The sequence below is a fragment of the Loxodonta africana genome, unplaced genomic scaffold (assembly GCF_030014295.1).
Source record: "Loxodonta africana isolate mLoxAfr1 unplaced genomic scaffold, mLoxAfr1.hap2 scaffold_29, whole genome shotgun sequence".
Classification (NCBI taxonomy): Eukaryota; Metazoa; Chordata; class Mammalia; order Proboscidea; family Elephantidae; genus Loxodonta; species Loxodonta africana.
This window is the reverse complement of record NW_026975011.1, coordinates 2,630,910-2,643,456: the sequence shown is the minus strand read 5'-3', so window position 1 is coordinate 2,643,456 and position 12,547 is coordinate 2,630,910. Positions and strand designations below refer to the sequence as shown.

The window sequence follows — 12,547 nt, the reverse complement described above, 5'->3', positions numbered from 1 at the left end:
TTCAGTAGTGCTTTACTTATCCGAGGCTCCTTTCCCTTCCATATGAAGTTGGTGATTTGTTTCTCCGTCACATTAAAAAATGCAGTTGGAATTTGTATCGGAAGTGCATTGTATGTATAGATGGCTTTTGGTAGAATAGACATTTTTACTATGTTAAGTCTTCCTATCCATGAGTAAGGGATGTTTTTCCACTTAAGTAGGTCCTTTTTAGTTTCCTGTAGTAGTACTTTGTAGTTTTCTTTGTATAGGTCTTTTACATTTTTGGTAAGATTTATTCCTAAGTATTTTATCTTCTTGGGGGCTACTGTGAATGGTATTGATTTGGTTATTTTCTCTTCGAAGTTCTTTTTGTTGATGTAGAGGAATCCAAGTGATTTTTGTATGTTTATCTTATAACCTGAGAGTGTCAAACTCTTCTATTAGTTTCAGTAGTTTTCTGGAGGATTCCTTAGGGTTTTCTGTGTATAAGATCATGTCATCTGAAAATAGAGATAATTTGACTTCCTCCTTGACAATCCGGATGCCCTTTATTTCTTTGTCTAGCCTAATTGCTCTGGCTAGGACCTCTAGCACAATGTTGAATAAGAGCGGTGATAAGGGGCATCCTTGTCTGCTTCCCGTTCTCAAGGGAAATGCTTTCAGGCTCTCTCCATTTAGAGTGATGTTGGCTGTTGGCTTTGTATAGATGCCCTTTATTATGTTGAGGAATTTTCCTTCAATTCCTATTTTGGTGAGAGTTTTTTTATCACAAATGGGTGTTGGACTTTGTCAAATGCCTTTTCTGCATCAATTGATAAGATCATGTTGTTTTTGTCTTTTGTTTTATTTGTATGGTGGATTACATTAATGGTTTTTCTAATATTAAACCAGGCTTGCATACCTCGTCTAAATCCCACTTTGTCATGGTGGATTAATTTTTTGATATGTTTTGGAATTCTATTGGCTAGAATTTTGTTGAGGATTTTTGCATCTATGTTCATGAGGCATATAGGTCTGTAATTTTCTTTTTTTGTGATGTCTTTACCTGGTTTTGGTATCAGGGAAATGGTGGCTTCATAGAATGAGTTAGGTAGTATTCCATCATTTTCTATGCTTTGAAATACCTTTAGTAGTAGTGGTGTTAACTCTTCTCTGAAAGTTTCATAGAACTCTAAAGTAAAGCCGTCCGGGCTAGGGCTTTTTTTTGTTGGGAGTTTTTTTATTACAATTTCAATCTTTTTTTTTGTTGTTGTTGTTAGGATCTATTTAGTTCTTCTACTTCTGATTGTGTTAGTTTAGGTAGGTAGTGTTTTTCCAAGAATTCATCCATTTCTTCTAGGTTTGCAAATTTGTTAGAGTACAATTTTTTGTAATAATCTGATATGATTCTTTTAATTTCAGTTGGGTCTGTTGTGATGTGGCCCATCTCGTTTCTCATTCAGATTATTTGTTTCCTTTCCTGTATTTCTTTAGTCAGTCTGGCCAATGGTTTATCAATGTTGTTATTTTTTTCAAAGAACCAGCTTTTGGCTTTGTTAATTCTTTCAATTGTTTTTCTGTTGTCTAATTCATTTAGTTCAGGTCTAATTTTTATTATTTGTTTTCTTCTGGTGCCTGATGCATTCTTTTGTTGCTCAGTTTGTATTTGTTCAAGTTGTAGGGACAGTTCTCTGATTTTGGCTCTTTCTTCTTTTTGTATGTGTGCATTTATCAATATAAATTGGCCTCTGAGCACTGCTTTTGCTGTGTCCCAGAGGTTTTGATAGGAAGTATTTTCATTCTCGTTGCATTCTATGAATTTCTTTATTCCCTCCTTAATGTCTTGTATAACCCAGTGTTTTTTGAGCACGGTATTGTTCAGTTTCCAAGTATTTGATTTCTTTTCCCTAATTTTTCTGTTACCTATTTCCACTTTAATGGCCTTGTGGTCTGAGAAGATGCTTTGTAATATTTCGATGTTTTGGATTCTGGAAAGGTTTGTTTTATGACCTAATATGTGGTCTATTCTAGAGAATGTTCCATGTGCGCTAGAAAAAAAAGTATACTTTGCAGCAGTTGGGTGGAGAGTTCTGTATAAATCAGTGAGGTCAAGTTGGTTGATTGTTGTAATTAGGTCTTCCATGTCTCTATTGAGCTTCTTACTGGCTGTCCTATCCTTCTCCGAAAGTAGTGTGTTGAAGTCTCCTACTATAATTGTGGAGGTGTCTATCTCACTTTTCAGTTCTGTTAAAATTTGTTTTATGTATATTGCAGCCCTGTCATTGGGTGCATAAATATTTAATATGGTTGTATCTTCCTGGTCAATTGTTCCCTTTATCATTATGTAATGACCTTCTTTATCCTTTTTGGTGGATTTAAGTTTAAAGCCTATTTTGTCAGAAATTAATGTTGCTACTCCTCTTCTTTTTTGCTTATTGTTTGCTTCATATATTTTTTTCCATCCTTTGAGTTCTAGTTTGTTTGTGTCTGTAAGTCTAAGGTGTGTCTCTTGTAGGCAGCATATAGACGGATCATGTTTCTTTATCCAGTCTGAGACTCTCTGTTTCTTTATTGGTGCGTTTAGTCCATTTACATTCAGCATAATTATAGATAAGTATGTGTTTCGTGTTGTCATTTTGATGCCTTTTTATGTGTGTTGTTGACGATTTCATTTTTCCACTTACTTTTTTGTGCTGAGACATTTTTGTTTGTAAATTGCGAGATCCTCATTTTCATAGTATTTGACTTTATGTTTGCTGAGTCGTTACGTTTTTCTTGGTTTTTATTTTGAGTTGTTATACCTCTTTGTGGTTACCTTAATATTTACCCCTATTTTTCTAAGTAAAAACCTAACTTGTATCGTCCTATATCGCCTTGTATCCCTTTCCATATGGCAGTTCTATGCCACCTGTGTTTAATCCTTCTTTTTGATTTTTGTGATCTTTTACATATTGACTTCAATGCTTCCCTGTTTTGAGCGTTTTTTTTTTTAATTAATCTTAATTTGTTTTTGTGATTTCCCTATTGAGTTGATATCAGGATGTTCTGTTCTGTGACATTGTGTTGTGCTGGTATCTGATATTATTGGTTTTCTGACCAAACAATTTCCTTTAGTATTTCTTGTAACTTTGGTTTGGTTTTTGCAAATTCTCTAAGCATGTGTTTATCTGTAAATATGTTATTTTCACCTTCATATTTGAGAGAGAGTTTTGCTGGATATATGATCCTTGGCTGGCAGTTTTTCTTCTTCAGTGCTGTATATATGTCATACCATTGCCTTCTTGACTGCATGGTTTCTGCTGAGTAGTCTGAAATTATTCTTTTTGATTCTCCTGTGTGGGAGATCTTTCTTTCATTCCTGGCTGCTTTTAAAATTTTCTCTTTATCTTTGGTTTTGGCAAGTTTGATGATAATATTTCTTGGTGTTTTTCTTTTTGGATCAATCTTAAATGGGGTTCGATGAGCATCTTGGATAGATATGCTTTCGTCTTTCATGATGTCAGGGAAGTTTTCTGTCAGCAGATCTTCAACTATTCTCTTTGTGTTTTCTGTTATCACTCCCTGTTCTGGGACTCCAATCACAAGCAAGTTATCCTTCTTGATAGAGTCCCACAGGATTCTTTGGGTTTCTTCATTTTTTTTAATTCTTTTATCTGATTTTTTTTCCAGCTATATTGGTGTTAATTCCCTGGTCCTCCAGATTTCCCACTCTGCATTCTAATTGCTCGAGTCTGCTCCTCTGACTTCCTTTTGCGTTGTCTAATTCTGTAATTTTATTGTTAATCTTTTGGATTTCTGAATGCTGTCTCTCTAGGGATTCTTGCAGCTTATTAATTTTTCCACTATGTTCTTGAATAATGTTTATTAGTTCTTCAACTGCTTTATCAGTGTGTTCCTTGGCTTTTTCTGTAGCTTCCTTATTTCATTTCTGAGGTCATCCCTGATGTCTTGAAGCATTCTGTAAATTAGTTTTTTGTATTCTGTATCGATAATTCCAGGATTGTATCTTCATTTGGGAAAGATTTTGATTCTTTAGTTTGGGGGGTTGTAGAAGTAGTCATGATCTGCTTCTTTATGTGGTTTGATATCGACTGCTGTCTCTGAGCCATGACTAAGATATTGTAGTGATTTATTCTATATTTGCTCACTGAGTCTTATCTTGTTTTATTTTCTTTCAATATACGTAGATAGGCTACTAGATTGCTCTGTCTTGATTGTTGTAGCCCTCGACTCACTTATGACCTATTACCAGCTGGTTTGGGCTGTTACCAGGTAGATATGCCTGAGTCCATTCACTATTCTTGAGTAGAATCTGATTTGGGGTCATCAAGTGTGTGATGCACCCTATCACCTATCCACCTTGAGAAGTAGTGGTGATAGTTGTGTGCACCAGATTCTAATAGCAGCTGGGGTTCACACTCCGGGGTGGGGGGCAGGATATTGACAGGCTTCCCCCAAGTGTCAGTGAGGTATGTGTGTCTCTATTCCTAAAGCACCTTGGTGGGTGGGCTCTGCAGCTGTACCTTAGGCCCCCAATGCAAGTACCTCTACAGACTGGTAGGTGTCACCCTCCTTAGACCCCTAAGGCAGGAGGCTAGGTGGTCTGGGGGGAACTTCAGCCCTCAGTTCTCTGTTGTGGGTCAGTGAGTTCTCTGTTGAATACGCAGAGATATCAGACCCAGGAAAATTGTCTTTCCAGTAAATCCGCTAAAACAAATGCAGTCAGATCCCTATCAGAAATGCCTTTGCATTATACTAGCTACCTTTTTCCCTGTAGGGTCAATCCCACTTTTTTATATCTTGTTGCTCAGCATTCCCCACTCCCAGAAAGATCTCTGCTCTCCACTGGTCTCCATCACCGTCTCATGCTTCCTTCTTTTCTCTACTTCCTTTTTTGCAATCTCAGATTGAGTCCTGAGAAAACAAAGGACTGAAGAAATTAAGCCGGCTTTCCCCATCACCGTCTCATGCTTCCTTCTTTTCTCTACTTCCTTTTTTGCAATCTCAGACTGAGTCCTGAGAAAACAAAGGACTGAAGAAATTAAGCCGGCTTTCCCCATAGGAGATATTAAAATGTTTCATAAATTACAGAGCTCTATGTAAAGGTTAAACATTGTTATTACATGCAATGATTAAAAACTAATATTAATTGCTTCTTATATTCTTATATGCTAGGCACTGTGCAAATCACTTCACATAGATTATCTCTTTTATTTTTTTTTATAACACTATATATAGTAGGAAACTTATTCTTTCTATTTTACATGTTGAAAACTTGAGACAACAAAAGATTTGGCCTTTTACCCCAGGACATGTGGTTAATGAGGAGCAGGTCTGAAGACCTAATTCAAGCCTCTCTAGCCTCAAGTCTTTCTTTTGACCTTGATCACTTGTGATTTCTCGTGTAAAAACTTACTTTACCTGGGTAGTTAGCATGATCCTTCTTTAATATTTATGTATCAACACAGGCTTTAGGAAGACTCTCATCCTAACGCATGGAGGCATAAGATTAGATTCAAAAAAACACTTAGGGGTTTGAACTATGCCTATCTCTCTATTTCCTCTGAATTTCCCGTCTTCCCTTTTAGGAGAATTTAGAATGAGAATTTAGAACTGCTTTTATACTTATTTGGGGTCCTGTTGGCACAGTGATTAAGAGCTACAGATGTTAACAAAAAGGTCCGCAGTTCAAATCCACCAGCCACTCCTTAGAAACCCTATGGAGCAGTTCTCTTCTGTCCTGTAGGTTCTTTATGAGCCAAAATCAACTCGAAGAAAATGGGTATATACTTACTTACTTATTTCAGGTTAGCTAATAACACATTCCTACCCTTGTCAAAATAGTTTTTCTAAGAAAAATAATAAATTTAAGCCACCTTACATTTGTTATTAAAACTAAGTCGCTCCCTGGGTGGCATAAACAGTTCTCATTTGACTACTAACCTAAAGGTTGGTGGTTTGAACCCACTCAACAGCTCCATGGAAGATAGGCCCAGTGACCTGCTTCTGTAAAGACTACAGCCAAGAAAACCCTATTCAGAAGTTCTACTCTGTAATATATGGGGTCACCATAAGGCAAAACAATTTGATGGCAATAGGTTTGATTTTTATTTTTTATATCATATATTGAGCATTTAGTCTTTGCAAGGCACTTTCACATTTAAACTCAAATAACCCCATAAGTGTGTTATTCCTAATTCATAGGTGGGAGAGCTGAGGTTCAGAATGTTTTGTTTCACTCACCCAGTGTTGTATAACTACTAAGCACTAGAACTAAAAGCCAGCTTATTCTGTTTCAGTTCCATTACATTCTCTAATGTAAGATTTCTCCTAAATCAGAAGTCTCTGAAACGAGTTGGACCATGTTTCCTACTGAGCAAAGTAATAACCTACTCATATATTATAATGAGAATTTTCTGAGAATCTAAGCACATGGAGGGCAGAATGTGATCTATAAATAAATAAGTAGATAGATGATAGATGATGGATGGACGGATGGACGGACGGACGGATGGACGGGCGTGCGGGCGGGTGAGTGGGTGGGTGGCTGGATCAGTTGGTAGATTCTTTTCATTTTGCAAATGAGGATAACTGAGATTAAGAAAAGAAACAGACATTTACAAAATTGCACATTCATATGGTGGTAGATTAAGGACAAGAATTCAGGTTTCCTGAGTCTCAACCTGTTTATCTTTTCCCTACATGGAATAGCCAATAGTCTCACTTTTTACATGTAATTCAAACAAAAGTTATTGTTTTATTTGCCTAATTGATCTATATAATTGTCCCAATTACTGTAATGAATTGAATTTTTTCCCCCCAAAATTTTGCCAACTTGGCTAAACCAGAACGTCCAGTACTGTGTGACCTACCACAATTTTGTCATCTGATGTGATTTACCTATGTGTTGTAAATCCTATCTCTATGATGTTAATGAAGCGGGATTAGTGGCAGTTATGTTAATGAGGCAAGACTCAATCTACAAGATTAAGTTGTTTTAAGCCAATCTCTTTTGAGATATAAAAGAAATAAATGAACACAAGCACTTAACCATTGCACCAAACTACTATAGGACAATTGTAAACAGAGAAGACACCGGTGATTTAGCACCTAAGTCAACAAGAATGTGTAGTCTATTTTACTGACAATCAGAAAGGCATTCATTACATAAAACAATCTGTTCCAAAAACATTTAATACTTGTTGTGTGTCTTAATTACCTAGTGCTGCTGTGGCATAACAGTTAGGAGCTATGGCTGCTAACCAAAAGATTGGCAGTTTGAATCCACCAAGCATTCCTCAAAAATACTATGAGGTGGGAGGCGGGGCCAAGATGGATGAGTAGGTAGAAGATACCTCGGATCCCTCTTGCAACAAAGATTCGGAAAAACAAGTGAATCGATCACATTCATGACAATCTACGAACTCTGACCATCAAACACAGATCTAAAGAGTTGACCTGAGTGACAGGGGAGCACTATATTTAAAACATATTTAAAAATAAATACATAAATTTCTAAGTAATATATTCTGTCTCTGGGATGGAAGGAACAATTTTTATGTTATATTTCAAAATGTATTATTCTGAAATTGACAATGAGCACTACTAATTGTGAAAAAAGGATTAGACTTATTTAAAAGACATGAGAGAACCTTCCATCAACTAAAATAGCTTTCTGGCATTAGATGTAGCATAAGTCATCACACAGAATGTAAATCCATAGACTCAACAGAACTATTCTACCTAAAAAAAGTATGTATATTTTCTCAGGAAATAAAAATCTCAAAAATTTATTTTCAACAAAATTAATCATTGGAGGTATCCTAATAAGTGTTTTCCATCATGCACAATCATGATGACTTGAGGAAATATTTACTACAATTAAATAATTACACACAGCTTCCCTGGAATTGACTGGATGGCAGTGGATTTCAGTTTTATCTTTTGTTTTCCTGGAAGGGAAAACCTTTATTCAAAGTAGGTGATGCATTTGCCTATTGCCTCATTTTCTTTTTCTTGTCCAAAGCTTCTTCACGGCATTTTTCATCTCTGAATTTCTCAAAGTATAGATTAAGGGATTAAACATAGGTGTGAAAACAGTGCAAAACACCGTCAAGAATTTATCAATGGGTAAGGTGGAAGGAGGTTTCACATACAGAAAAATACCAGGGACAAAGAAGAGGACCACCACAGTGATGTGGGAGCCACAGGCGGGTAAAGCTTTGTGCCTCCCTTTCTGACTAAGATTCTTCAGGGAGTGCATAATGACTCCGTAGGAGATGAGTAACAGCATAAAGATGACCACACATATTACCCCATCATTGACAATCACAGTGAGACCAATGACATAGGCGTCAGTGCAGGCAAGCTTTAATAATGGATACATGTCACAGCAAAAGTGGTCAATAACATTGGGACCACAGAAGGGAAGACTGTAAACAAAGAGAAGGTGAGCTATACCATGCACAAAACCTCCGACCCAGGTCACCAGCAGCAGCAAAACACGCACCCTTTGGTTCATGATCATCATATAATGCAGGGGTTTGCAGATAGTCACGTGGTGATCATAGGCCATGACCACCAGAAGTAAAATCTCAGAACCACCAAATAAGTGTTCTGCAAAAAGCTGGGTCAGGCAATCTTGGAAAGAGATGGTTTTCTTCTCATAGATTAAGTCTATAATCATATTTGGGGTAACTGTAGTAGAATAAACAGCATCCATAAATGATAAGTAGCCAAGAAAGAAGTACATAGGAGCATCCAGTGTTGGGCTGACCCCCACAGTCATGATAATGAGGAGGTTGCCCACCATTGTCATAATGTAGATGAGCAAGAACACAACAAATAATACCTTCTGACCCTGGAGACTCTGAGTGAGCCCCGAAAGGACAAACTCAGTCACATTGTTCCATACGTTCTTCTGTGTATCCTTATTTTAGACGTCAGGACAAATTTACCTGTAAATGTAATGGCAACTAGTGACTTTATGAAATCTCCCTATAAGTTGTTTATTCTTTCAACAAATAGGGATTAGGATTTATTATATTTCAGCACTGTACAAAATTTTAGGAATATAAGGCTGATTAAAATATGGTCCATAACCTCAGAGATCTTATCAAATAACAAAGATAAACAAGTAATTAGAAACATATGGGAAAAGAGCAGATTATGAAATAAATAGGTTTAACACGCTAATTTGCCACATCTGCTAGAAAATAAAATTGAGTATATATACTCAATACTGTTTATAAAAATAAAATGTAAATAAAGTTTTAGTACAAAAATAAAGGAAGATTTATTTAATATTCACTTTCATGTTAGCAAATGAGATTTTTTTTCTGCATTGTAGGAATGGCAGAATCTTTTTAACTAATAACTGAAATCCACAATGGACATACTTCACAATTTTAAAAATACTTATAACAACTACTGTTGAGCAACAAAGAAATAAGCATGAAATTATGTATAATACTATTATAAGACAAAATAAAAATAATTATGTGAGCATGAATAAAACATGGAAAGGTTAAATTTTTGTTGAAAACCATTTACTTTTTGCTGGTGATGTGTGTGCAGGAGTGAAAAAGACTAGGGAAGAGATTTCAAGGAAAAAATGAAAAAGAATATGGCACACACAAACACAAAGTATATCATAAATATCTTCAATATTAACCAACCCTGGTTTCTCTTAAAATAATCCTAGTAATGATATCTAGTTACTCTTGAAGTCCCTATTGACATTTGCTTCAATATCTGACATTGTAATTCTGCTGGACCTCTTCACAATATATGAATTTTCTGTTTCTATGACCAAACCCTCTGTGTTCACTAGATCCCATCTCTTTACCACTTTTAAAATAGTCCTCCTGTAATTGTCTCTTCCATTTTCTACGGTAACAATTTTCCTCTCTATATTTATACAGTGTAGTATCTCCATTGTTTAAATAATTAATCCATCTACTCTACATCTATTTCAAGCAAGCAACCCAATTCTATGTTCTTCATTGTTAAAACACTATTTGCTAAGTTTACTGATCAATTTCAGTCCTCTTCTTACTCAATCTCTCACTCCTATGAACTGAAGTAATAACTGCTTACATAAGTATCATCTTAGGTCCTTGAAAGCCACTCATGCAAGGTTTAAAGATTTACATTATAATCGAATTATTAACAGATTACAGAGCACTTCCGTTGATCCTATATGAGCTTTACAAATCTCTGCCTATTAGAATAACCCCCAAATACCCTTACATTAGTTTCTAAGAACACTGATGTAAGAGGAGGTAAATGTATTCTAGATCTTTACACTATGAAAGTATCCAAAAAGGTATTTCAGAATTAAGTCAATCCCCATATTTTTATCGACCACAAAGGTTCTCTAACATGGCTCATTATCAGAATCACTCAGGAGAACTTTTAAAAGACTATGACTTTCCAAATCACACTACCAATGTACCCTTGCATAATATAAACCCTAATGAAGACTCTTATGTGTACAAACACTTCCTGGGTTACCTACATAATGAAACAGTCATTCATTCTAAGTTCTGAATTGTGGTTCCTTCTCCCTTGTCCTAAAAAATAAGAGCCTCATACACCGTCTCTGTGATGCCGTCTCTGTGAACACAGAGAGTAAGATAGTACATGCACCATCACCTGAATTAGAACTGTTTCTTTGTGGCCAAACTTTCCATGCTTCAGGAAGTCCGTCTCAATCTTTCATAAAATTGTTACCTTTTAAATTGTTGGTACTTCTAACACAAATATCAAAAATGTCTTCTAGCCAAAAGAAGTCTGAATCTTCATTATAAGCAGAGAGAGCCAGAGACCTCAACACTGGGATAATTTGTTCTAAAAAATCAAATGTTAAATAAGTTGTATGAGGTTAAAAAAGTAAATAAGAAGTAAATTTCGTGGGAGAGAGAAATGTGACTAGAAAAATATTTTGCATTTTGTGGTTTAGAAGTGAAATAGCCGTTACAGCCTTTTGATTCTCAATCTGTTATATTGGTCTGACTTTTTACAACAAAGTCAAACTTTGGTTTGCCTGAAGGATGGAGAATAATTTCATATTCATATGTCATTACGCTTTGGGTCCAACATTTCAATTCCTGAAAAAATTAGTCATGTAAACACTCACTTAGGCAAGCACTCTCTGTGGTAACATAAGAATCTTTGGCATTTTATTTACACTTGAACTACAAAAAATATTTTTGAGTCATTTAATAGATGTATCTTAAGTAGTGATGCTTCCATCATTAAATTCATTGTGACCTTAATCATAATTCTGAGAGTAGGTTCTGCATCTCTAGAGATGTTGCAAGGATAATCACCCATGTAAAATAGGATTTACAGGACCAGGTACTCAGGGGAGAAAAATCACAAAAATATAACCTGAGGTCAAATCATCCAAAGGGAAGAGTCCAGACTGGGAAGAACTTAAATATGTAACAATTCTCCTTTTTAAATCATGACCTCCAAAATAGGCAAGCCTTTTGAATGTGTACTGTTAAGTTATATCCTTGCAGATGATATCTGAACTCTCTCCCACTGGACGAAGACTATTGATTTCAGAACAAATCATTGAAAATTCAATTCAAATATATATAAAGCAGGGTTCTCACTTGTTATGGATTCAGTTGTGTCCCTCACAAACATAAGTTGAAGTCCAAACCCCTATACTTGTGAATGTGACACTTTTAATAGGATCTATGAAAATGTTATTAGTTAGATTAATAAGAGATTTTAGTGGAGTAGGGTGGGTCACACTGGTGATTTTATAAAAGAGAAAGTACACAGAGACAAAGAGAGAAAGATGAAGGACTCCATGTGATGCTGCAGTAGCAACTCAGGAATTCTTGGAGCTACTAGGAACTAGGTTAGAGGAGCAGAACAGACCTCCATCAAAGCCTCAGAAGGAATCAGCACAGTTGACACCCTGATGCTGAACCTCCACCTCCAGAGCTGAGACTAACTTTCTGTTGTTTAAAGCCACCTACTTTGCAGAATTTTGTTATGGTAGCCCTAGGAAACTAATATATCACACTAGCAGTAACAGCCTTGAGTTTGTCACTGTAAGAGTTTCAGACAGGCAAATTGGTAAAATCTGTATTAAACATGAAATAAAGGAAGTAAAAAAAGTTAAAGGAATAGCTTGCAAATCTATGATTCTTAGTGTTAGACCTTATATTTCCAGGAAAATCAGTAGTCCCAGATTTAAAAAATTAAATTCCCAGCATTCTTTGAAAGCTAAGGTGACATAAGATACGAGTTAAGTCATTAAATGAGACACGCAGGAAGTGAAATGATCAAATTCGAAGCCAAACTCCCTTTTACCCTTTCTCCTTGATGCTTCTCTAGATCTCAGACAAATTGTTCAGAGCTCCAACAACCATCCTGTGACCACAATCATACCAAAGAATGGAAGTTAAGAGAATGGGAGGTGAGAGTCTTTCTACTCTGTTCCTTTTCAAGATTGCTTAGGCAACTAAGAGCCCTTGGCAGTTCCATGCATATTTGAGGATTGATTTTTCCATTTCTGGAAAGAAGGCTGTTGGAACTTTGAGGGGGATTTTCTTGAATTTATAAG

At 35.9% G+C, this 12,547-nt stretch overlaps 1 protein-coding gene across 1 annotated transcript; it reads right to left on the bottom strand.

Annotated features, from left to right (window-relative positions):
* Positions 1-7,483: 7,483 nt before the first annotated feature.
* LOC135229384 (olfactory receptor 4A47-like) lies at positions 7,484-8,838 on the bottom strand. Its single transcript, XM_064278985.1, has one exon. The coding sequence runs from the start codon at positions 8,774-8,776 to the stop codon at positions 7,961-7,963; it is 816 nt and encodes a 271-aa protein (XP_064135055.1). The 5' UTR covers positions 8,777-8,838; the 3' UTR covers positions 7,484-7,960.
* Positions 8,839-12,547: the final 3,709 nt, after the last annotated feature.

Excerpts from the sequence above, each read along its gene's own strand:
- LOC135229384 (XM_064278985.1), bottom strand. The coding sequence starts at position 8,776 with ATGACAATGGTGGGCAACCTCCTCATTATCATGACTGTGGGGGTCAGC.